Source organism: Diprion similis, chromosome 1 (genome assembly GCF_021155765.1).
Source record: "Diprion similis isolate iyDipSimi1 chromosome 1, iyDipSimi1.1, whole genome shotgun sequence".
NCBI classification, from domain to species: Eukaryota; Metazoa; Arthropoda; class Insecta; order Hymenoptera; family Diprionidae; genus Diprion; species Diprion similis.
The window spans coordinates 15,364,844-15,392,826 of record NC_060105.1 but is presented as its reverse complement, the minus strand read 5'-3'; the positions used below and the strand labels follow the sequence as shown (position 1 = coordinate 15,392,826).

At 40.4% G+C, this 27,983-nt stretch overlaps 1 protein-coding gene and 1 long non-coding RNA gene across 2 annotated transcripts in view; one reads left to right on the top strand and one right to left on the bottom strand.

Annotated features, from left to right (window-relative positions):
• The window catches only part of LOC124405981 (alpha-aminoadipic semialdehyde synthase, mitochondrial), a 145,807-nt gene that overhangs the window by 56,779 nt on the left and 61,045 nt on the right, over positions 1–27,983 (bottom strand). Inside the window, exons 3-4 of the mRNA XM_046881266.1 lie at positions 9,790–10,272; positions 8,924–9,149 (exon numbers count right to left, since the gene is read on the bottom strand). Of these exons, the coding sequence (XP_046737222.1) occupies positions 8,924–9,149; positions 9,790–10,272 (709 nt within the window). The remainder of the gene's footprint in view (positions 1–8,923; positions 9,150–9,789; positions 10,273–27,983) is intronic.
• Positions 122–19,402, top strand: LOC124406044. Its single transcript, XR_006929153.1, has 4 exons — positions 122–257; positions 7,060–7,064; positions 8,136–8,142; positions 19,392–19,402. It is a non-coding gene; the product is annotated as an uncharacterized LOC124406044 (long non-coding RNA).

The following is a 27,983-nucleotide window of genomic DNA, read 5'->3' as shown; positions in this document are numbered from 1 at the left end:
ACAGTTGAAACATGGAGCTCATCGTTGACATACAAGGCTTCCGTAGACCTTGCGACAACACCTTCACGTTGAAAGAATTGGCTGTTCTACTCGGAAGCACCTCCATCGACGTTTCTCTTCAAGCTACCTTACGAATGGGACTGTCTACACGTCAAATACAAAAGCTAAAATTCATGGTTGCAACGCAATTTTCACGGTCTACCTTGGAGCTGTGGAAAGATACCGTTCGAGAAAGTGGAATGGACAATTGAATACGAGTTGTGCAAAGCTCGCAAGGTGTACGTGAAGGGAGAAAAAAAACGAGATTGGCTGCTTAAAATTGTCCCCAAAGTTCAAATCATCGATTTGCTGGACTTGGGCTGCCCACCGCTTCAAACCATTCAAAAAACTTCGGCTGTACATGTACGATGTGACGAGCACACAATACCCAACGCAAACTGTGCAGCTCGAAACGTCATGTTACTCCAAAATTCGTTACTGAATCACCATGTTGTACGGATGGCGACGGTGAACGATTTGTGCTACTGCGCAGAAGCATCTACAAGAACGATCCCGCATTCCTGGCGAAAATATCATCCTGGTTACGATACTGTTGAATAAAATTATTGTACTAACGTTATAAAGTAATTTCAATAAAGCTTTTTTTAAAATATTTATGCATTAATTTGATACCTCACCTTTCGCTGTTAAGAGTAGAATTTCTCCCATACTAATATCATTATCAGGAGGAAGGTTTTACGCTAAATGACAAACGCATAATAATTTCATTTATTTTTTATTTATTTATTCATTTATTTATTTTTTATTGAACGCATGACTTTTACAAGGTAGTGGATACGTGATGTGTAGATCATACATAAATAAATTCAAGTTGGCCGTACGGTCCACCAAGGTAGCGTATGCGCAATCGTGCATCCTTACTGGCTGTGGTCACCTTATGGAACAGCTCTTCGTCTTCTTGGAGGGCTTTATTCAACCGGTTTGGAAGAAAAATGGTAAAGGAATCCTCCAAGTCTGCAACCACTTTGTCGCCAAACTTCATTTTCACTCGACGAACACTGCTTACTCTGTACTCGTAGTATTCGTCAAGGTCTGCCAGCTTTTTCAATGGCAAGAAAGTCTCCAAGCGTGCGATTTCGTTTAATTTTGTGAAGTCCATGATGATGATTACTGTTGAGTCGTATTTCCTCAAATCTTCTAGTGAGTTGATACAGTTCGCATTTGATTTTCAGGAGTTGTTTTACTTCTTCGATATTCTTGATTAAAAGTTGTAGACGCTTCTTGAATTCACGTTGTTGTTGAGGCGGAGTACTTTTCATGAAGAACAGCTTCAAACTGAAGCTGATCTTCGCGGTTCTAACTTTTATAACACTGCTCCCCCACTTGCGTTTTGAAATTTGGTGGGGAGGGGAAAAGAATGTCACATGGTTAAAATCACTTCAGACTTTGGACTTTTGATAAGAATGTCACGTGGTTCACCCCAGCCATTCTCGGAACTATTAATTGTCGAATGTTACGTGGTTGATATCATACTGGTCTTTGAACCACACAAGCAGTTTTCGAGAAAAGAATGTCACGTAATTGACGTAACAGAAGGTTTTGCGTCTCCGCTACACCTCGACCGTCGGTAGGGGGGATGACAGCGAGACCGATGGTAAAGCTACGTGATTTTGACCTTCGGTCGATGGAACGGTCGGTAAAGTAGCAAGATTTTGACCCTCGGCCGATAACACTGTCGGTAAGGTTGAACCTTCGGTCGATAAATAGGTAGCGCTATTTTGATCTACGGTCGGCACAGTAGACTGTGACGTCATCGCGGAGAAGGGTTCGAGTCTGGGGAAAATGTCGGTAAGTGTCGGTAACAGGAATCTATACGCAGAACTCTCCTTGTATTACTATTGACTTGCCATAATGGAAAGCCGCCTCAATTTATGAACAAGCAATACAGCAATTACTCTCGTTTTGTCGACACTTGCAACAGGTGCGACCGGTTTAGAGATAAGTACTGCAGCGTATGTCACCTATCGACGACACTGGATAGCCGGTGCGCCCTTCTAATCACGGACCTGTGCAACAGAGGCCGTCTCCCTATCAATCAGCTGCGGATAGAAGATCCAGAAACAGCTGTAGACTTGCAGACCAGGGACTGCCGTGGCTGCCTGTCAAATCTAATTTTTATGATGGTGATCGACAAAGAAACAAACCCCGTTATGCACTTTCCTATTCATTTAAAAATTTCAATGAAATTAAAATCACGCGAAATGATACAATCAGTTCAAATAATATAACATAAAATAAATTTAAAATCTACGATTTAAAGAAAAATCAACAAACTAAATAAATCAAAAATAAAAATATGCCTGAATTCGTCGGTTCGGCTCCTATCAATTTAGCTTGTTTAAATTTACTTTCCCTCTACTCTATCAACTCAAGTGCTTCCCGCGGCCACTTCTTCTTTCTTTCTAAGTTTTACTGAAAATTTCTGAGACTCTAAATTAGGTCGTGCGCTCCGAGATGAGTCACACGCCTTTGCAATTTGGTGAGACAGATAGGCCTATTGACGTACATCTGCTATCGTTGCTAGTCGCGTGCCGCTATTTATAGTGGCACCGTCCGTCATCGTCACGCTGCGCTGCTGTCAGTTTTTCTATCCGTGTCTCCAGTCCTCCTGGCCAGTGGCCATAGTGCGCGTGAGTGCGTACCTATGCGCGTGCCTGTGCGTGAGGTTTTGGCGCGCGGATTTACGTCACGTACTGTCGGTTTTGGCGGTCGGAAGTCAGTCATTACGGAGAATTTGGCGGTTCGTCTTCGTTGATTTTCGGAGATTTCCGCTGAGGCTCGGGCCTTGGTGTCATGTCGGCTACAGCTGTTACCCGCGGAGCTGGCTGACCGCTGTACCGTTACAATATATATATATATATATATATATATATATATATGTGTGTTGGCGTATGACACACACCACCGATGGCAGAACTCAGAAGGCGCTGTTGTCAGTCCTACCGACTGCGCGCGCAGACCAAACAGTCCCACGAGGGACTATGTAAAGGGCCATGCAGGCTGATAATTCATTCCAACTTGGATACCTCACGAGGACATTCAATAAGAATAACCATTACTCATACTCTGTGACGCCGTTTCGCACTAATACTCCTACATATACATATATATATTTCGGGGAACATGGCTCAGGGGCGTCCATAGTTACTCTTGCAGGAGCTTCGTTTACACTCAATCTAATCACTCATAACAATAACACAAATAATAGTCTTAATTCACTAACAATGCGTCTATCTCTAATATAGTCTGTTTCTATTCCACTAACAATTAAGTATTGCGTACAAGGCTATGCGATGCCGAATCTACCCCGTCTCTAGAATTCTCTCAATATGTCTTTATCGATCTCTAGCTCGGTTCCAATGCAACTGCCACTCAAAACAGCATCTTCTAGGGCTGTGACTACGTTTGACGAAAGGCTCTGCCTCTCAGAGTCTCTGCCTCGCACCCCCCTTTACGCCTCTTATCAAGCTAAGGGTCTATGACTAATCTAAATACTAACAAATATGCTTAGACTGAATAAAACCGAAAGTCTGTGCAAAGTTTCAAGCCTCTATATCAACTGAAACACGTGCCGCTAAACTCCGAAAGTGTTAAATGTAAAACACATATAGTTTTTATAATCAGTTATTTCACTTTGCATGACTTTCGTACAAATCAAGGGACCGATTTGAACCTTGGCAGAGTTGTTGCTTGTAATGGTAGAAACAAATCCTGAAAATCTAAAAACATTATAATTACTGTTCCTTTATATTTATTTATTTCGATAATTTGCGTAGGCAACATAGACCTGTACAAATGAGTCGCTTTAATTTTTTATTTTTAATTTAAGACTTTCTTTTCGAAAAGACAAAACAAAACTTAAAACAGAGTTCGCATTTCCAATTGCAGTTGGGTAATGTATGTGCTAGATTAAATTACTGTATTAATGTTTAAAATAGAAGTTGGGCAGGGAAGTATGTAATCAGAGTATACTCAAGATTTCTACATGATAGGTTGTTTTTTTATGTTGACTACATCTAACAAGAACATGTGTAGTTTTTTAATGTCGTAAGGTGTAGATGAGTTAAGGATAAACCATAGGCGATCATTGTTGGTGCTTACATTAGTATTTCCAAAGTATTTTACCCTGTGCTTTGCGAAGGCGGGACATAACAAACTAGTAAAACATAATATAGTGACTCCTTTGCGGGTACATATAGCAGTGCTATTTCGTCCAAATATCGTAGTCCCCAAATTTCAATTGCTTTCATTGCCTGGAGAAAAAGACCTGAGCTAGTAAATTTCACGCCAAGATATGTGAATTCATTCACTACTTCAAGGGGTTCATTATCACAGACAAATTGGTTGTAGTTTTTGTTTCGCCGTCCTTTATGAAATATTAGTATCTTTGATTTGGCTTTGTGTATTTGAAAGGAATTTATTTCACAATATTGTTCTAGTATTTTGATTCTCTTCTTCATGTCCACTGGCGAGCGGGCAAACAAGACTAGATCGTCGACATAGGCGGTACAGAGTAGATTATTTTTATGGTCGATAGAGACTCCCTCCACCCCCTTGCGTCTGAAAAATATCTCAAAGTCACACAAGTACAAAGCGAAAAGCAGCGGACTAAGGGTTTCGCCTAGTAGCACCCCTTCGGTGACCCCTTATTGTTTCCTTATATAGAAGCCTAATTAAAAGCGATACTATTGAGCTCATATGAAAAAAGAAATACATTATAAAATTGTGATAAAATTGAAAATTTCAAGCTTTGCCAAGAGGCACGTATTCCAGTTGACGTAGAGACTTGAAACTTTACACAGATTTTTTTCTACCAGCTTGAAACACATGTGGGGGGCGTCCCAATAAAAAAATTCCTAACCACCAAATAAGGATCAGCCTAATATATGTCTGTGAATTTTGTCGCAGAGGCACATGTTAGAACTGTGTCTGTGAGATGTTAGAGACAGTAGTGTGTGGCTATTTGAGAGTGTAACCCGGTATCACTACTGCAGCCTATACTCTCAAATAGCCACACACCACTGTCTCTAACATCTCACAGACACAGTTCTAACATGTGCCTCTGCGACGAAATTCACAGATATATATAATACGGCACACGAAAACAAAAATTTCGAATACACAGGTTGATGAGAGAAATTAATGACACTGGAGTCAGGGCGGCTAGGTGGTCTAGTGGACTAAGTCTCCGGTAAAGCATCTAGATACCAGGTTCGATTCCTGGCTCCGTCGTTAATTTTTCAAGTCAACCAATTAATATTCGAAATTACGTTTTTGACACCCTAATATATACATATATATATGGCTCGTTTCACCTCAACCGGAACAGTCCTGTAGACAAAAAAGCGTGGATAAAAAATGACGTATGAAGGCGCCAAATCTTCGTATTGACGTGTACTTTCGAATGCAACGTGGCCTTTTCAAGAATGTCATATGACGAATTCAATCAATCGGAAACAAAGTTCAAATAATCCCGAATCCAAAAAGTTTACCCAGGGGTTTTCGGTGTCACTGATCACGAATCGTATGTTGAAATTTTAAAATTCAAGATAGCCTATCCAAGATGGCGTAAGAAAAGTTCAAATTTGATCGAACCCAGTCAAAAAATTTGATCCAGGGGTTTACGGGGTCGCTGATTACGAATCTGAAATCAGATTTGAAAAATTCAAGATGGCGGATCCAATATGGCGGGCCAAGACTTTTTCAACTAGAGCCGATCAGATTTGAGCTATTTGTCCGCCAAATGAATTAGCCATCTTCAATTTTTTAAATCTGATTCCAGATTTGTGATCAGCGACCTCGAAAACACTCGGATCAAATTTTCGTCTAGGTTTGATCAAATTTGAACTTTTCATCCGCCGTATTGGATACGCCATTTTGAACTTTGAAAATCCGATTTTAGATTCAGATTCAGCGACCTCGAGGTACTCCCTTTAGTAGAAATCAAACCATTCTTCAAATTTGCGTCCGCTATCTCCAAATTTCAGCTTCGGATTCGTGATCAGCGACGACGAAAACTCCGCAATGTACGCTTTTAAATCAATCGTATGCGTTTTTCGGCTATTGTAGATGTCAGGTCGCCAAACTGGGGCCGTCATCTTGAATTTTCTAAATCTGATTTTAGATTCGTAATCAGTGACCCCGAAAACCCCTGGGTAAAATTGTTTAACCGGATTTGATCAAATTTGAACTTTGCTTCCGACACATTGAATCCACCATATCACATTTTTGAAAAGGCCACGTTGATTCGAAAGTGCAAGTCAATACGAAGATTTTGAGCCCTTATACGTTATTTTTTATCGACGCATTTTGTGTCTACAAGACTGTTTCGGTTGAGTTAGAAAGAGCCACATATATAATTTTTCAAATGAAATGTTGCTAAGAAACTTCTGAAATATATCGTGAAAATATTTCTGGCACATTACTTAAATGTTTCTGACATATTTCTGATATACGTCAGCTATATAAATTTAGTTATATCGCGAACATAAACATATTTCTGGAATATTGCAATTTTTACGCCTTGATGTATCGCCGCGGCGTACCTTTTTCAAATTCTTTTTAAAAACTAAATTGTAACAAAACGGTACCGATTGGTCCACTCAACAGTGCTTGAGAATTCTTTCAATGTTAAACAGCGTGATAAATGGCGCTGAATTTCATATTCGTTTAGCAAATATTTCCAACCCTCTTAGAAAAAGTCACGTACAGTCCCCAATATTAGGTTTAATTTTGTATCAGAATAACTAGTACCAAGAACTGAGCGAAGAAACGTTGAGCCAAGAGACCAAGGAGCTCAACTTAGAAATCTCTCTCCTTTTAAATTACACCTGTCCATCAATAATTAGGCTAAACCACTTAGTTAGAAACGCTAAATTAAAACAGATTAATTAGAATACAGTATGGATGTCTATATAAGAATTACATTAAGATATCTTTTTCAATATTTTAACTATGTAAACGGTGAGACTGAGAATCATCGGAACACCGTCGAAGCAGTCGGAGTAACGGTGACCATGTAGATTCGGGCACCAGGGGGTCGCCTTTATACCTCATTAACTAATTACTCTGCAACTTGGTTGCAATCAAGGGCTCTTGAACCGTAAGGCACAAGAAGCCATGTCTTCTGTCTGTCAAGCTGCGAGGTGCGTAGACATCAACCCGAGTTAGCTCTTCCGAGCAATAGTAATGAATGGAAAATCTTAATTATGACCGGCCTGAAGTCTTGCGCTAATTCGTTAAAATCGAGCATTACAATTTCTTCTTTTAACTGCAAAGATTCAAAATCGCCTAACTTCAACTCTTTCCTGTTCTTTACTCGTTCTAACTATTTCGCAAATAGACGTTTTTATGATATTCCATTTCCGGAGAACCAAATCAAGTTCGGCCCTGATTCTCAAGAATCAGGTAATATTAAGCGATTGTTATAAGCTAACTTCATTATAAATTCAAATTAATAACCAACTCAATTTAAATAATTCAATCAAACAAGTGGATAATGAACTATTTTAGCAATTGAACCATCTCAACCCAAAATTCATAAAGACTAAATGGCTGAGTTGCAATAAGTTCAACCCTTCGTATTCAACAACCTGTACGATCGCGAGGTGAGGCTCTACTCCAGCATAACATTGACGCTGACAGACACGACCCGACGGTTCTCAATCTCGTCGAATGATATGTCATTAAGTCAATTCAAGCAGTTCTTTTTCCAGTATTTTCCAAATCATTGTTTCACCAAATTGTAAAACATCACCTTTCTATAAAAACCCCAAAAATTGGTGGTAAGCTTCTCTAATCATTTTCAAACTAACATATTGTGTTCTGAGAATTCTAGTATAAAGTCCAATAGTAGAATCGGTGCCTAGTTCTATTCTATATCACTCAGTATGATTCTTGGTAAGATACAGTTAAGCACAGGTTGTATTCACAAGTAGAATACGTACATATCTCGTGCCGTGGAAATACATGTTCGGGATATTTGTTATTAAAGGTCGATGTCTATGTGTTACACATACTGAGAGGGATTCTCCCGGCACAACCGTACTTACAAGTAAATAGATTCAATAATCCAGACAGCGTGTATCTTCGTAGTTCGACTAAATATAAACTTAATTATATATCAAATACAAGCATGCGTTGATCTAAAAAGAGGGATACGAATATAAATTATAACAACCTGCTAGATATAATAATCGTTCAGGATAGATTTTCTTGGTACTAATTAAATGTACTATTTAATTTTAACTCATTATACATTTTGATAAACCACGTAAACGCTCGGAGCAGCTAGCTCTGCAGTTTCACTGCATTTGAATATACATGCGTTGGTTTACGTGAGCCTCTTATATCAATTCAAAGACATTATAAATTTCATTGTTCATGGGCATTTATACATCATTCATGTGTTACCATTCATCTTCATAAACAATCGTTTGAAAAATATACGTCATCTTTTACCAGTTTAAATCATATTTAACCATTAATTTTGAACGATCAACCATTTAAACAACTCTCACAAGGGCCTGTACAGGACTAAGCAGCAACGTACCCACATATTACCGGTTTATCGCAAGGTAGGTCTTTCTTAGTTTTTAATTTTTAATCATAGTTGTTACGTGGGAGCAATCTTGAGTATTTATAATCATAAACTACCACCGCTCCGCACACGTCTCACCCTCACGTAACACAATGAAATATAACATATTTGAAATGAAACATTCCTGGAACATTTCTGAAATATTTCGTGCCGTACGTGTTTTTTTTCAATCCTAGAGATATACCCGATTTATGATTGTCTTATTTCAAAAGGCTAAGCAATAATATAGCTATAAATTTATAAAAAATCTTGAGCAGTTCTTACCGCCGTGTTCGGCAACTTTTCTCAGCATTTCTGGAGGGACGTATTCGTGCGGTAATTCTTGAAATACTTCCTGACCCCCTTGACTGACATTTCCACTTCCTGTGAACACGAAAGTTAAAGGACCAATGGATTTTGGCATGGCGCCCAAGGCCACTTCGTAACCAGCATCTCTGATAGCCTGACGAGCCATTGACGAATTTCTGTAATTATGGGCGGGCCCAATATGCTGTGAACGAACAAAATGTCACTGTTATACTTTCGTAATACTGCAATTATTAGATATCGAAAGTAACTGCAATTACAACCAAAACACAGTCAATCGAGTCTTTATACCTAGAGACATAACCTGCAAAACTAATAAAACTGTAAAAACCTAAAAACAGTAAGAAGCATCCTCTCAATAACCTTTCGAAATATTCGAAAATTCTATTTTTTATCACTGCCCATATGAATCTGGCACTCAACTTTCGAAAGGACAAAATCAAAAAAGTCATGATTGTTAGTGCGCTAGTTGTGATCAACTCAATAAACGTGTGAATTTACGGAAAAACTGTATGTAGTTGAAAAATAATTTCTTCGAAAAACTGTTATATTTTCTTATCTACCACACTTAATTCTTACCAAGAATTTTTCCAGACAGAGAATTATTTCAGTGTTAATTCTACCGTGAATTTTGATGCCTCTAAAACTTCGGGTTTTCGTTAGAACGAATCTTAAAAATCCAATAAAAGAAGGATTTCCAGGGAAAACAGTGTAAAATGGGAGAAGAAACAATTCATTAATTTTCTTAAGGATGTCAAAATTCTCACACTAAACTGTAGGAAAACCTCTATCTAAGATAAAGATGTATTTGATTATATTCTTGCCATAAACGGAGTGTGATGTCCCAAGGCTAACAATCTCAGTCCAAGTCCGTGCAAAATGTTGACCATCCCAGCAACTCCTGCATATTTTCCAAAAGCGACAACTCTTTGACCCGTATCATCTGTTAGCTTTTCGAAGTCCAGTAACCGAATGTTTTTCTCTAAGATGGCGTCTAGAAGAGGCATGTTGCTCTCCTGTGCTTTTATAGTATGAGAAAAACAACAGTAAGTTTTATTTGGTATTAGCTGATCGACGGGGACTTGTTTTACGCCGAAAATAACGGATGCTGAACTGATGTCTTCTTGTAAAGAAGCACCAGCCGCTAGATAAGATTGCATTGGATATGCCCGCCTGTTGCTCGGCTGCACAATAACTTTGACTCCAGCTCTCGTTAATCGCCGCACGTTTGATGGTGCCAATGGTGCTCGACGTTCCCATACTGACTGATCCTCCCTTCTTATGGCGATTATCTTTCCCTTCAAGCTCTAGAATGTCACACAAAATTGGTAATTTTAATGTAATGAACAAAATAAAAATGATATAGTCAATAAATAATGTCAAATATTTTAAGACAGTGATTCGTCGAAATCCGGTCAGGTTTGAAAATGTATATTTGGGTAAAATATGTTTCGACGTTTCGGCCGGGGTCCGCCGACCATCTTCAGGAATGTTGACAAACACGTGCCTGCTTAGATGTAACGTAGTGGCATTTTGGACGGAAGTTTCCGAACGTGGTTCCGTCAAATATTTTAGTACGTTATGTACTCTTTTTTATAATACAACTACAGCGTAATATAGTATACAGTTACATAATAGTGTAACACTTTTGAGCGATAAAAAAGTGACCCAGACCCACAAAAATTAAAAGATAGAAAAATTCGGTAGTTAGCGATACGTGTTATCAGTTTGAAATCTGAAACAGAACTGTTTTCGCAATAACGTTGGTTGACACAGTAATCTTATTCACTTTATGACATAAGAAAGCTCATATCCCTGCCGAAAATATTTATGTGATAAATCATAAGATGTATGGCCAAAATCAACATGTACTTTATTATATGACTTATCATGTATATATTCAAGAAACCTATATAAAAAATCACGTAATAAATTACCAAAGCACGAATCATTAAATTTACTAAATCAAAAATCACGTAGTCAATTATATACTATCAGAAAATTTTTTAAAACCACACAATGAAAATTTTTCTAAGACGTATTTCATTGTGACTGTCGCGGATCGCACAAAAAAACGTAAATGGCGTCATGGCCGGGCGCAAGGGCTTCAGGGTAGAGCGGTGCTGCCATCTATGGCTATAAGCACAAACTTTGAATTTTGAATTAATTTAAAAATCTGTGGTGGATCGAGCAACTGGCGTTATTACCATTGATCTAGAGGACAAGACGACTTGGCATAATCAATTTGACTATGAGTATCAACAAGTACGTGCCATTATGAGGAGGTGTGTTCACATATACACCACTACCCAAAGACATTCAAGATAAGAAGGCCCTTGTCAACATCCGTAACAGCGACTCATATTGCTTTCTGTGGTCGGTCACCGCAGCCCTGTTTCCAACCAACAATAAAAATCCCAACGAAGTCAGCTCTTACCCACATTTCAGCTTAGTGCTACGGTATGATGGTTTGAATTTCCCAATGTCTCTAGATGAAATTCCAAAATTTGAAAAACTTAACGAACTTTCGATTAAGGTTAATGGTATAGATTGTACTGAGAAACAAAAGCATAGTGACATCGTACCCGTTTATTTAAGTCGAAACAAGTCTAATAAACCTACAAGCCATCTTTCAATGACAGAGTGTGAAATGATGATGACGATGATGACGATGATATGGAAAATTACACAAAGAATGTAATACATCATTTTGCATGTATTCGAAATTTATCACGATTAATAAGATCTCAAATTCTGGCCAACGTGCTCGTACTTGGTTATGCGATAGGTGTCTGTCGCAATTTCAATCTGAAGGATGTATGTTAAAGCACAATGTAAATTGCATGAATTTCAACAAAACCAAAGTTATTGCTCCGACAGAAGTGGACAAGATTCTTAAATTTGAAAATTTTGTATACAAAGGAACTGTTCCATTCTGTATTTATGCAGATTAGAATGTTTACTGCAACTCACTCTTAAAAGTCTTGGGGAAAATAGAACAATTTATCAAAAGCATCTGCTGTATAGTATAGCTTATCATCTACATTGTGCGTTTAATGATTCAATTTCAAAATTCAAAATTAATCGTGGAGAGACTTGCATTCAGTGGTTTATGACTGAGTAAGAGAAATTGGTACATTCGTTGGAAGCTTATTTCAAAACTGTTGTACCGATGAAACCATTTAATTTCAACTGGACCAACGAATTTCATTCAACAACAGTGTGTTACTTTTGTGACGTCCAACGACGTGATCACTGCCATTTCACAGGAAAGTACCGTGGTGATGCTCATCGAGGTTGCAATTTAAATTATCAAAACTCACATACTATTCCTGTGATATTCCACAATCTATCTGGTTACGGTTCACATTTTCTAATTAAAGCAGTGGCAACATCGTTCGAGGGCACAATTGAGCTTCTACCCGTAAACGGAGAAATGTACATTTCTTTTACGAAACATATCAAGGGAACAGACATAAAGTTTAGATTCATAGATTCGTTCCGCTTTATGCCCAGTAGTCTTGAGAAGCTAGCAACGTATCTAGGTAATGTTCAGAAATTAATTACATGAAAGTTTTATCATAGTTTAGATAAATTTCAGTCATTGACTAGAAAAGACGTTTTTCCGTATGAGTATAAAGATAATTGGGAGAAGCTCGAGGACAGATGACTATCGACCAAACGAAAATTTTATTCAAAATTAAACGATCGAGATATATCAGACGACGACTATACACATTAGAAATTGAACGTTCTACAAAAAAGGTCTCTTGTCATTTTACGATAAATCTATTCTTTCAAAAGTTATTTGAGGTCAAACATCAACAAAGGACCTATATATATATAATATAACGTTCAATTTCCTACAAAAACATGTTTATGAATTTTCTGTACGACGCATCGTTATATACAATATATATTATATGTATATATAGGTCCTTTGTTGATGTTTGACCTCAAATAACTTTTGAAAGAATAGATTTATCGTAAAATGACAAGAGACCTTTTTTGTAGAACGTTCAATTTCCTACAAAAACATGTTTATGAATTTTCTGTACGACGCGTCGTTATCTAGTTATAAAAATCGCACGGAGCAAGAACCATTTTTGCCGTGTTATTCTTAAAATAAAAATAAATGAAATAAAAATTATTATTAAATAAAAAATAAAATTAGTTATAGGAAAGTAGAAAATCGCGATGAGGCACATCTAAATATCAATATTAAAATCTGAAATTTTAATGGTATATCTTTTTCGTCATCTTGAACAATATTTTCAGTATACCATTAAAAAAAAAATAGTCAATTTTTTTGATACAGTCTAATACACATGCATGTGAAGTTTGGCAAACTTTCAACGCACAAACTTTGGGAGAAAATTCGAGCTTGTATTTACAGACAGAGGTTCTTTTAATGGCCGACAGTCTTCGAAATTTTCGACAGAATTGTTGGACAACGTACAAACTGGACCCATTACATTACTACACAGCGCCCGGTCTGTCGTTTGATGCAATGTTAAAGTTTACCTGCATCAAGCTCGAGCTTCTCACTGATATAGATATGATTATGTTTATAGAAAAAGGTATTCAAGGTGGCGTGTCACAGTGTTCGAACAGATGCGCAAGGGCCAAAAATATATTGTAACATTGCGGTTGCGACGCAAGTTACGGACCGCCACCTCCACTCCAAAATTTGTTATCAAACGGTGGCGACGAGAAGTACTGGCGAACAATATAGGCGGAATTATTGTATTAGAATATTTTCCTATTATAATAATTGTATAGAATATTTTCCTCGTCCCATTTGTTTTAAATATGTATCCCTATGTCCCGACCACCTCTAATCCCTTACCATGAGCGGGTAACCCGAGACAACGTCAGCACGGAGAACGCCGGCAGCACACAATCTCTGGAACGCCACTACATCACCATTTCATTTCTATTGTACTATCACTTGTATAACCCCCTGTGTGAGTGTGTGTGTGTGTGTGTGTGTGTGTGTGCATGTGACTGTGATTCTTTGTTAGTATAAGTAGCGTCTTTTGATTGTTCCGCCCATATCGAATCTGTATACCCCGTATCGGTGAGTAGCCTAATACCGAGATCGCGTTTAGCCGTCCGACAGTATTAAAATAATAGGGCCCGAGAATAAATTCGATATACGTAAGTTCTCAGCCCCGATAGGCACTCGCGCTGAATATAGAGTATTGTCTCTTCTGTGTAGCATCTTCGGGTCTGATAGCGTTAATAATATCGTTCTAACTATCTTTGTAATTATATCGGATAATTTATAGTAAATTTAATATTCAACTCCACGTTTGTAATTATCAATAAGTAATTCGTTGAAATATTTTATGTCGATTTAGCCGTTCTATGTAAGCTATTTTGAGCCGCTTGGCTTGGCATCCTCGTTAATTAATTGTACCTCAGATAGTTATTCTCTTGTTTATAATAGTGGCCATAACGTGTATGTGTTTGGTTTCGCTCATAATATTGTTATTTTCGTTCCTCCCCCACACGCTACCCGTCGCCTTCCGCGATGCGTCACGGGGACTTAATTGTGTTCTGCCTTACCGACGAGATTACGTGTAAAAGGTTGCGTAGTTGAGACCTTCCTCATCCTCCTGGAATAAATTCCTCTTTCATCTACTAACCGACGGTGTTTTGTCAACGTGTGTTGTTTCACTCAATGCCCCCACGTTCCCCTCTGCCAAAAACTGACAGCTGAGCATTCCAAGGTCAAGGTCCGCAGCTGAGAGCAGCTGTTTACCTCTTTTGTCTTTTGATCTATCTGCTTTGAAGTATTATCGCTCGTATCGTGGTCATTGCGACCTGGCACTCAACAGCTTTCATGCCGATTATTTTTTTGCGCGTTGCAGGCGTTTCCTGGCGACCTAGCTCGTTTTAGGTTCCCCGTAAGGCGAATGTGGCCGTTACAACACATATGGGAGAGGTATTCGATCCACAAGTCGAAGAATCTTATCTCATTTACTTTGATGTTAATAATTTTTACGGTGCTACCATGAGCTTTGCTCTACCATACTGTTCCTTCGAATGGGTATCAGACTTTATGTCCTTACAATGCGACCTTCTTACCATCTCGGACGATGTAGAGTTTGGTTACATACTAGAGGTAGATTTGGAATATCCTGCGAATCTGCAAGAAATGCATAAAAGTTTACCACTGTGTCCGGAGCACTACATATCTCCGACCTCAAAGAGTAAGCACCCGAAATTCACCACCACCTTACTTTTCAAACAAAACTATGTCATTGTGTTTGCAATTAGGTTTAAGATTAGTTAAAAGTTCAGAAAGTTCTCAAATTTTAGCCAACGCCATGGTTAAAAAATTACATAGATTTAAATACTGAATTACAGTAAAGGTCCAACAACGAATTCGAAAAAAAACTTTTATAAATTAATGAATAACGCAGTTCTCGATAAAACAGTAGAAGATGTCAGGAAATACAGACATGTCAGGTTGATCACGAAATGGAATGGGCGATACGGTGCTCGAGCTACTATAGCCAAACCAAATTTCCATAGCTGCACCATTTTTGACAAAGATATGATAAGAGTCGAATTAAATAAACGGTATTCAAACTAAACAAACCTTTGTATGCAGGTTTCTCCATCCTGGATCTTTCAAAAACTTATACCTACGATTTTCTTTACAATTATATTAAAAATGAATTCGGCAACCAAGCGAAATTAATGTATACTGGTACCGATAGCTTAATATATCACATCACCGTCCCCACATATATCAGTGTATGAAAGAGGACTTGCATAAATTCGATACATTTGATTACTCAGTGGATACCGCTTACGGAATGCCTTTAGCAAATAAAAAAGGCCTCGGCCTAAGCAAAGATGAAAACAACGGTCAAATAATTTTCGAATTTATAGGATTGAGAGCGAAATTATATTCATTCAAAGTTTTATGAGATAACGATAAAAAAAGTGCTAAGGGGGTTAAGGGATGAACATTAAGAACAATAACTTTTAATGATTATTTGGAATGTGCTTTACAACATGAATATCTGATCAAAAGTCAGAATTTAATCTTAAATCAAAAGCATGAAATATATACTTTAAAACAGAAGAAAGTGGCACTGAGTTGGAATGACGACAAGCGGCTTGTATTTAACAACACCACCGACACGCTTCCATTGGGCTATAAGGCTGAACCTTAGTATACGCGCTTTAGCTTTGTAATTACTGCATCGTAGTACATAGGGTATGAAAAATATAATTATACAATGATGTATATACATATATCAGGTGTAAAATAGAGACACATGCCTATTTTCAACAAAATCTCATTTATTCAATTAATAATGATGTTACATGTCAGATTCATTGATCCAAGTGTTGTGTGTAATGTCAAAACCTAACCATTTAACGTACAATTTGTTTCCACGCTCTTTCAAAACCTTCTCCGCGAAATAGATGTCTGTATGTTCACCCTTGGGAAGGTAGTCTTCGTAGAAACCGCCAGCGATGGGTCGATTTTGATAGTCTTTGAGCTCGTACGTGACAGGATGAATATTTTTTACTTGGCTTATTGTGAATATTTAAGTCGTCCAATTGGGAGTATAACCTTTGTCAAAGACGTTTTTTAATTTGCTGATTCGAAATTTATCACCAGTTTTGAACTTTGCCGGTTTGCTAGATTTCGCCCGAAGCACTCCGCACCCTCACGTAACAATAGCCTTTCACTCGCAACGGTGACATCCGACGGTTTATTCTTATAATTCGGTGTTTGGTGTTGTTGCAAGCCAATACCAAATCAGATAAGATGTTGAGCCACGTGTAGGTTCCTTATACCTATACCGAATAGCTTCCACATTTTACTTTTAGCGTACAATTAAAACCTTCACAGATCGAAGCCTTTAAATTACTGTACGTGGAGTAAAGTTTAATTCCATAGCGTAACATGAGAGATTCAAATGTTGACTTGTAAAATTCCGTTCCTCTGTCCACGTGTAATTTTTTCGGTATACGTCCTTGAGCCAGCACAGATTCCATCGCCTTTGTAACATCATTCCCGGACTTAATCTTTATCGGTACAGACCACGCATACTTTGATAAAATATTAATGATTGTGAGCATATACTTGTAGCGTTTGTTTTGTCCAGCGTGCGACATCATATCGACAAGATCTGCCTGCCAGGTCTCGTCGATGCTGCGCACGTCGACACGCCGACGCGGGTAATACCGGCGTGCAGGCTTATGCAGTTCCGTCACCAGCGCTAGCTTTTTCTCGTTCACCTTATAATGTACCTAGCCTAGTGTCTAAGTTGGAAATAATTTCAGCGTTTGGAATCGACAGGTCTCTTCTAAAATCTGCGTAGAAGGTGTCCAAGGCTTTGCCCGTGGTGATCTCCAAAGCTTTAATCATTTGATCAAGGTTGTCGATTTGTTTATGCAGCAAGTTGAATTTTCATCGTAAGATTTTCAAAGTTACAGCATTGTTTGGCTCTGCGGGATCTGCGACATTGCACAGTCTTTTGTTTTGTATATCGTAATGCCCGCCTGCTGCTATTTGAAACTCGACACCCGGAGGACCGCGAGTGCTCGCAGCTGTGTTTCTGTTCAGCTGATGTCCAAACACGTCGACGCCTATCTCGTAAATGATTGCAAAAACGGCGAGAGTTGACTAATAAATGATTCCGACTTCCCGTCATTCTTCGAGCATCGATGTAATTTCATTGTTGTGACTATTTCCAGTCGCTTGAGATGCCATAAGCAAACTAAGACGTTCACCAACTTGTTGATATCGTCCCAGAAAATATAATCTGCTTAAACACCTTGCCGAGTAACCCAAGCCTAAGGTAGCAAAACACCTTTGCGCATACGGCTCAACATCTGTGATGATGATGATGATACACCTTTATCTGACCTAGAAATATGCGGCAGCTCTGCAATTAAATGCTTGAATTTGGCGCTCTTCTTCTAACGGAATTCCGCTCAAAGCTTATCGGTGAGTCACCGACCATCAGCCCGGCAGCAGAAAGACTCCGCACCTCGTATACAGTATCCAAGTTATGATGGCTTCGTTTATCGTTGAGCATTTCGAGATATTCATTTTTGATCTCACCGACGACTCTGTGGAAATTTGATCCTCCTCCTCTGCAGTTGCAAACGAATCTTCCGCTTTAGATTCCATTTCATTCTTCTGCTCATCCTTCGTTTCGGTTTTAATTTCTTCCTTCACCTCTTCCTTGACGGGTCTCGTGTTGCCTCGAAAAACATTGACCAATTCCTGCAGCGGGGTCACCACAGGCTTAAAGAGACCTTTCATTGTTTCCTGCAGCAACTTTTTTCCCGTCTTGAGGATTCTAAGCTTACGACGAATTGCATTACTCGCTTGAACAATATGATGCAAGACTTCTTTTTCCTCACGAATTTCCTGCATGTTGAGACAACTAGCTCTTCAACGCTACTGTTTCGTTTCCTTCAATGATCGTGTATTTTATTCCCCCATCATGTTTATGAAATTGTCGAATCCCTTCCTAAATCGACTATTATCGAGCTCTCTATCCTTGTCAATCACAACAAACCATATTTCTCACCATTCCAGCATGCCATACACAAGTCTTTAAACTGTGTGTACAATATTCCGGTGTTTACATGATCGCTGTATATGTGTCTCAGGTTCGTCTCGTCTTGTTTGAATAAGACCAGCAAGTTGGTGTTGTCGCGCACGAGATGCTTTGGGATCCGAGCGTACGTCTGATAAAGATAGAAATAGTCTACGTCTGATAAAGATAGAAATAGTCTACGTCATGATGTCAACCCGTACAGAAGTATGCGCGTATATTGCCCTACTTTTCGCAAGCTACGTGATTGAATATCATGAATGCGATAGGTTGCGTTTCGTTCGGTGCAATGACGTGCTCATGCTCGCTAAAGAGGAAGTACTCAACACCATCGACGCTTTCAAGCACTTGACTCAGAAACTTGTATTTCGGTTGATTCAAAGATTTCGAATAAACGTACAGGTTCTCAAACCTCAAACCGTTTGGATATGTTATCAGTGCGAATAATGCATTGGTTGTGCCACAGTTAGAAGGTCCGCAAAATACTGCACGTAGACTACTCGTCAACAGTTCGCCGTTGCGTTTTTTCTGTTTCTTACTTGGATGCGTAAATTTGTCAAAGTTCACTACGGACAGTTTGGTCGATTGTGTCTCGAACCTCATCTCGAACCTGACTGGCTGGGGTTTCTATAAATATATCGTCTATTATAAGTTCCCCTTATTGTTAGTTGAAGAGCGGACATGATTGTGTACACACGCGATCCTAAGCTATCCTCGAAAAAGTGATTACGTGGGAGATGTTTGGTGAATAGCACTATCAACAAACTCCTATTCGAGTTGCATGTTCCCGGTTATTAATACTGGTATCAATCCTCTCGACGCAGCGTGTAGGGAACGCGATATAGCTTATTTGAAAAAATTGTGAGAACCTTGAAGCTAGAAGCGCCGCGGATAAAATATTAACCGAAAAAGCCTGGAAACGAATTCTTGCAAAGGACACAAATTTGGGTGAAAAAGCAACCGCTTGGTCTGTAGCTAATACGATGAAGGTAAAATCAAAGTTAGGCATGGGGTGTCGAAAACCGAAGAACGTACCCTTGAACAAAGTCATCCGCGCGGCGAAACGGTCTATGATTCCGAGCCACAACGCGAAAAAAAGCATTATAACTGCACTCAAAGGTGCTCGAGAAGCTGTGAAAAACGAACGGGGCAAACATAAAGTTCGATCACCACGCATTTTACCTGAGGAGTAACCACTCGTGAAATCTTTGGGACAGTCGATTATGAAATACAATGAAATGCTTTTAGAATGATACGGAATACTGTGAAATGCTTCTGAAATGCTGTGAAATGCTATGAAATGCATAGGAAATGCTTGTGAAATGATATGAAATTCGTGTGATCCAGATTAAAATATTCTGAAAACAATGACTAATATTGTCTGTCGACTACAGAACACGGTATGAGGCTGAAACTGGCGGCCAGCGTTGGCGGCCATAGGCAAAAAATTATTTAACATTTAGCGGCCGTCGAAAGTAGAATGACGAAAAGTCGTGTGATCCTGTATGTAGTGACATGAAATGGTTGTGAAATGCTATGAAATGGTCTTGAAATGCTATGAAATCGTAATGAAATACTATGAAATCGTAATGAAATACTGTGAACTGCATGTGAAATACTGTGAAATGTATGTGAAATTCTATGCAATGCCATGAGATTCTATGAAATGCCTTGAAATTCTATGAAATGCCTGTGAAATGCTATGAAATACCATGAAATTCTTGAGACCCCGTATTTTTTAGTAGTTTTCCCCTCGATTTTACCGGTACCCTCAAAAGTTAGTAGATTTCTACCTTTAACGATATGTAACGGTCTCAGCACTACGGGTGCGTTAGCAGCGGGTGCTGCGGGTATACTGAAAGCTGTGAACGATGCGAGTGCGGCTGAACGAGAATTGGTGGAAAGCAAACAGCATAACAAAACGATGGAAGCGATCGCGTTAGGTAAAGATCTCCACCTTAACGGCATGTAGCAGACCTACCTTTACCGACCTAGCAAACTCATTTTTTTTCTTTCTTTAATTAATCAACATACAAATTGATAGGGTTAAAATTTGGACGGCGCATAGCTCTTTCGTAGCGGAATCGAGCAAGGTTACTCATATCCCGAAAATCGTCAAAAAAATTGGTGGTTTTTTGACACGTGTTACTATTTCCACATCTCCTGCATTTCAGGGACCAAAAAGCAAATAACTGAGGTACCTTCCGTCATTCTGCGAAAAATAAGAAGTAAAATGAGCCATCGTGAGACTGTTTTCATGCAATATTGTGACCAGGCTATGAGAACTAGTAATTACAATAATTTCGCAAATAAAAGATGCTCTCGCGATCAGCTGGGCACGCGGTCGGTACACCCGAGCGTTCCTTGGTTGGCGTAGTCACCGCAGCACGCAGTGCCGCTCGCGTAACAATGGGCCCTGTGGCAGCTCGTCCAGGAACGTAGTTATTTAATCGGCTCAAAGTCAGTGGCATTTACGAATATCGCTGAATATGACTACGGGAATTTTTAACCCGAAATAGAAAAGATTCGTTTCAAGGTATAATACGGTTCCGGGGATAATATGATCAATGTAATTGTGACTCATGATGCCCCATGGAAACTTTGACTACGTGAAAACGACGTTCCGATAAGCACGGAAACTGCTGAATGCAACGGTAAGTAGTAAAATCGTCTGAATAATAAATGTATACATCTTTTCTCGTGGGTCTTTCAGAAAAGAATAGACTACAAAAACGACGACGAGCTGCCACAGGGCCCATTGTTACGCAAGCGGCACTTCGTGCTGCGGTGACTACGCCAACCAAGGAACGCTCGACTGTACTGACCGCGTGCCCAGCTGATCGCGAGAGCATCTTTTATTTGCGAAATTATTGTAATTACTAGTTCTTATAGCCTGGTCACAATATTGCATGAAAACAGTCTCACGATGGCTCATTTTACTCCTTATTTTTCGCAGAATGGCGGAAGGTACCTCGGCTATGCGCTTTTTGGTCCCTGAAATACAGGAGATGTGGAAATAGTAACACGTGTCAAAAAACCACCAATTTTTTTGACGATTTTCGGGATATGAGTAACCTTGCTCGATTCGGTTACAAAAGAGCTATGCGCCGTCCAAATTTCAACCCTATCCGTTTGTTTGTTGATTAATTATAGAAAGAAAAAAAATGAGTTTGCTCGGTCGGTAAAGGTAGGACTGCTAGATGCCGTTAAGTCGTACAAGAAGGGGTGTGGTCTTCATCTTTCAAAAAACTGAACGTGAAGCCACGCCGACTGTTGACCAACTGGGATTTGTTAAGTATGCAAAAATTATGAGAATTCCATACTTCCGAGGTGTTTTTATACGCAACGAAATTCCCAAAAACGGACCGCGTAAACCCGAGACAGCTGTCGTCAATCTTGACGATAAGGATGGTCCTGGGACACATTGGGTTGCGTATATGAAACGTGACAATGATGTCAATTATTTCGACAGTTTCGATGACCCTCAACCTCCGATCGACCTCGTGAAACATCTCGGTGTTGGTAGCGTTAAGTACAACGATGAAAGATATCAGAATTACGAAACATTCGACTGCGGTCACTTGTGTTTGAAATTTCCAGGCGGTGAGCTTATAAACATGACACGTAATTCAATGTATTGAGGATTGTGTAGGAATGTATGAGTGGTGAGAAAAGAAATATAAAGGTTCGGATAATGTAGACGTATGTGTTTATTGTATGACGTGCTACCGACAACTGGAAAAGAAAAGTAAGGACGAAAGCTCGAACCTTGATATGCGATCTGCGCACGCATGCGCTGGTATTATTCTCGACGTGCGAAAACTATTTTATTTTTCAACACTCCCGCCGTTTGAGTATGTCGAGACTCCTATACCTAAATTAACACATAAGAAATTAAATTGGCTCTTTGGGAGTGCCTTGGTGAATATATCGGCTAATTGCCGTTCTGTCGGTACATATTCCACCGATATTTCGCCATTTACAACAATCTCTCGTATGTAGTGATACTTAATGTCTATATGCTTAGTTCTTTTATGAAATTCGGGATTCTTTATTAGACGAATTGCACTTTGATTATCTATTTTTAATGCTGTCGCAGTATTTGGTAAACACCTGAGATCGCGTAACAGTTTCCTTAGCCAAACGGCTTCTCTCGCAGCCGCTGCTGCTGCAACATATTCGGCTTCGGTGGTGCTGAGCGTAACTAGTTTCTGTCGTTGTGACGACCATGACACAATACCATTCGACACACAAAATGCATAGCCTGTCGTGGATCTGCGCGTTTCCACATCGCTCGCAAAATCGGAATCAGAGAAACCCAGTAATTCTAAATTACTCCCGCCACTTGTATAATTTATACCGACTTTAATAGTTCCGATCAAGTAACGAAAGATTCTTTTTACAGCTTGCCAGTGACTTTCATTATGATTGCTCAGATATTTACTGACCGAGTTCACAGAATACGCGATATCTGGTCTTGACACAACTGCGAGAAACAACAAGGACCCTACTGCTTCTCGGAACGGTACATTATTCGATTCTACAATATGGCTATCATTTAGAGTTAACTTTGCGTGTGGATCGGCAGGGACGCTTGCAACTTTTGCTTCGTTCATCTTAAATTTACTTAGAATTTTATTAGTGTACGCTTCTTGATGCAAGAAAAGTGCCTTTTTCTCTCGATCTCGTACTATTTGTACTCCGACAAAGACTGTCCCGTCTCCAAGCGTAATCTCGAACGCGTTTCTCAAGGATTTGACAACCGACTCGAGAGCTTGACTATTGTTTGCTGCTATGAGCCCGTCATCCACAAACAGAGCTAAAAATACTTCGGTACCGTCGACATGGCCCCGAAATATGCACTTGTCGGCCTCTGTCTCGCGAAAACTGTACTGTCTCAAAAATTCACGAAATTTTTCGTTCCAGCACTGAGGTGCTTGTTTCAAACCATACAAAGATTTGTTTAGTTTGCAAACTAATTCTTGACTTTCTTCTTTCTTGATCTCGAGCCCCTCTGGTATTTCCATGAGAATTTCCTCCTTCAGTTTCCCATTGAGGAAAACCGTCCTCACGTTGAATTGTGCGAGTTCTAAGTCCTTTTCAGCCACCACGGCCAGTAGGACTCGTAAGGTGTCGTATCGCACGACTGGTGAGAAGGTCTCGTTGTAGTCAAGGCCCTCTTTCTGTTTGAACCCTCGAGCGCAGAGTCGTGCTTTATATCGGTGCACATTGCCTGATGTGTCTGTTATAACTTTGAATACCCATTTTGAATCGATGGGTTTTCGATCGTTCTTTTTCGGTACGATTGTCCAAGTTTCGTTTCGTTCATGTGCGTCGAATTCTTCTCTTATTGCTTCGACCCAGTTTTCGGCCTCTGGACTATTCATTGCCTCCTGGAAGGTATTTGGCGGATTATATTCTGCAACATCGACCACGTACCTGGCTGGCAACCGAATGTTGTTTCGGTCTCGCAGTTGTCTAGCCTGATTGGGCTGTTCGAGTTCTTCTTCGCGAAGAACTTATACTTCCTCGACTGCCTCAGGTTCAACTGCTTCGGGTTCTTCCTGTTCCTCGAAAACTTCTGGCTCGTCTTCGTTATCAGCGACAGGGAAGGTGTATTCGAATTCTTCTTCTTCCGACGATCCATGCTTCGACTTCTCATTGAAGGTGACGTCCCTAGACACTGATATTTTCTTTGTTTCAGGGTTGTACAGACGATAGTTTGTTGAATCGTTCTGATACCCGACTAAAATCAATTTTGCTGATTTCCGATCTAGTTTCTTACGAAACTGCTTGTCAATGTGCATGAAGGCGTCTGACCCGAACACACGGAAATGGGATACGTCTGGTGGTTTTCCCATCCAAATTTCATATGGCGTTTTCACGTTACCGGCTGATAATACTCGATTAAGCACGGTAATTGCCGTACCGACTGCTTCAGCCCACAGAGAGAGAGGAAGACCTTTTGCTGAAATCATCGTGCGAGCACTCTCTACAATCGTCCGGTTATCGCGCTCGGCTTTGCCATTTTGCTGCGGCGTGTATGGCGCCGTGTTTACCAACTGGATCCCTCGAGTTGCGAGATACTGCTCCATTTCTCGATTGCAATATTCACGCCCATTGTCCGTGCGTAATATCTTCATTGGTTTGCCGAACTTGTTGTTGATTAGCCTCTCGAACTTCTTGAAAATAACAAAAACGTCAGACTTATGTTTCATGAAATACACATGCCGGAAACCTGACGCGTCGTCTTTAAAGTTTATGCAATATCTCGAGCCACCTGTTGATTCCACCGAGAACGGACGACATACATCTGAATGTATGTACTCTCCGGGTTGTATGTTTCTTTTTCTTTCGGTCTTCTTGAACGCGAGCCTGTGAGATTTTCCGTAAGCACACGATTCGCAAAAGAAATCGTCAACGTCGGTAGGTTTCACGCCACGAATTAACCCTTTTTGTATCATTTCCCGCAACACTCTATTGTTTATATGTCCCATGCGCTCGTGCCACAAGCGCAAGTTCACTGTTGACACATTCGCTTCGTTTTTGACACTCGAGTTCTTGGCTCTGAAAAACATGCGGTAGATTTTGTTATCTTGTCTCACACTGATACCGAAAGTTTCACCGTCACGATTTACAATCACGTATTGTGCTTTGAACATAACCTCGAACCCCTTCGACGTACACACGCCGACCGAGAATAGATTTTTTCTCAGTTTGGGAACGTATAACACGTTTTCAATGCGCGCTTCGCACCATTCGCCATCCACGAGTCTATCGATTACCACAGTGCCTGTACCGGCAATCTCGCACACGCCGTTATCCCCGAGCGATATTGATTCGCCGCTCCTCGGGTAAAACTCACTATACCACTCTCGTCGGTAGGTGATGTGCCTAGAGGCACCACTGTCGGTAATCCAAACGTCATTTGTATCGACTGCCATGAGTCGTTGGATGACCTCACTAGATGGTGCTGCCTCTGTTTTCTTGTGTTGCTGACCGCTCTCACGACCGCGTGCACCGGAAGTCGCAACAAACGCACATTCGCGAGAATTTTCACCGCTTTTCTTTTTGTCCTTTTTCTTTTTTCGACACTCGCGAGCATAATGACCTCTTCTTTTGCAATAAAAGCACTCGACACTTGTTTTATCACTTTCCCGATTTTTCTCGCTATCTTTACTTGCACTCGCGGTAATCGTCTCCTTCGAGTCGTCTCTCTTCCTTTATTAATCGTTCCAGCAAATTTTCGAGCGATTGGTTGTCTTCGGGTACACTATCCCACGCTGTTTGGAGGGCGTTATATCGGGATGGAAGGCTACCTAGAACCTTTGCCATAATGGCAGTGTCCGAGACGTTCTCTCCCAGATCTTTTAGCTGAGCCGCCATATTCTGTACTCGAGACACGTGTTGCACTACTGATTCGTTCAAGTCCATGCGGTGCCCATGAAATTTTTGCAGCAACAGCATCTTATTTGACGCGGATCTCTGTTCGTGGATTCTTACCAGTTTATCCCACATTTGTTTGGCTGTCGTGCATTCCAGCAAGCAGTCAAGCTGAGAATCCTCGATCGAGGACGATACAATGCACATGGCCGTGGCATTGTCCTTTACCGACTTTTTGCCGTCCGCAGATTGAGCGTCTGCCGGCATCACTCTCGCACCCGTCACGATATCTTGGATCGCGTTCGCGATGAGCATCGAATTCATTCGAAATTTCCAGGCTTGGAAATTCGAGCCATCAAACTTTTTGATACTTTTGAACAGAGTTGTTTCCGACATATTCGTTCGATTATTTTACCGAGTCCGCGGATACCGTTACACCACGACACTAGGATGGCGACCACGTGTCGACCAACAAGAGAAAAAAAAATCGAGATAACACTTTATTTATTTTAATGTCCACCGTTCTTTCGACTACACAAATCTATTTTTCTGCAGGCTGCTTGCCTGGGCCCATAACCTATTGAGGATTGTGTAGGAATGTAAGAGTGGTGAGAAAAGAAATATAAAGGTTCGGATAATGTAGACGTATGTGTTTATTGTATGACGTGCTACCGACAACTGGAAAAGAAAAGTAAGGACGAAAGCTCGAACCTTGATATGCGATCTGCGCGCGCATGCGCTGGTATTATTCTCGACGTGCGAGAACTATTTTATTTTTCAACACAATGTCAGTCGAACACTTGCTGGAACTCATGGATGATTCGTTTACGTTAACTATATCGGGAACGTCTTCGGTTCTTGAAGCGCAATATTTTTCTCCGATCGAACTTGTTCTCAACAAAATTATGTCCTCGGTCTCGTCGAATTGTTGACCTTCAATTCTATTTCTAACGTTGACGTCGGTCACAATAAATTGTACGTCGGTGATGAAGTAGTCATCATATCTACCGGCAGGTATAAAATTGAGGATATTGTGACGTTGCACTACCTCGTGCACGTCACAATAAGCCCCAAACCCGCGGAACAAGACCGAACATGGCCGAACCGGCTCGAACGCACTCGAAGACCGGAGCCGGCCGGAGTAGTCACTCAAGTTCCAAAGACGTGTGAGGAAGGAAGCGTACAGATAAAGATACCGGACCAGGCAAACAGCGAGATCGAAGGTCAGACCACCGCGTGTATTAACGACCACCGACCGCCCAACTGCATCCCCGACGTCACTACTCCCCACCTCCTCCCACTCCGCCTCACCCCTGCACTCACACACACCCCCTACACTCACCACGTCATCCACGCACTCACACGCCCACACAACCCCACGCACGCACGTGCGCACACACACACACACACACGCGCGCTCATTAATTTTCAAGACTATAGGATTAAGACAACGCTAACTGGCCGGGGCGTGACCGGCCGCCACGCGGGATCAACCCAATTGTGAAATAATTTTTAAGGCCTCCTCAGAGACATCAAATACAACCCCTAAGTTCTACCTACTACTTGGACGCGTGCATTCTCTCAACCTCGTGTCTCGTCTTCATTCTCCCTCTCCATCATAAGTGCGACGTAAACCCTTCGTCACAATATTGAAAAGTACGTCCAAAACGCGTTAAAAAATACAGATTTTGAAATCAGCATAAAGCCCAACAAAAATACATTATGCAGCGAAATCAAATGTAACCGCATCATAAATTTTGAATCTGACGATTCTATCGGCCAGCTTCTCGGATTTACACCACCCGTATTGACAGCTAACCAAACTCACCAATCGGATATGCATGTACCTTATCTCAAGGTCACCGCGTTGCGAGTCGTATGCAGCATCACAACGGGTGCCTCAATGAGCGCAAAGTGGGTACTATTTAAGAGTTTTTCTCTATCGTTCCACCGAGATTTAAGATTGTAGAAGTGTCATCGCACGTCATGTACCTTCCGATCACCGTCAAGACCATACAGACCATAGATCACAT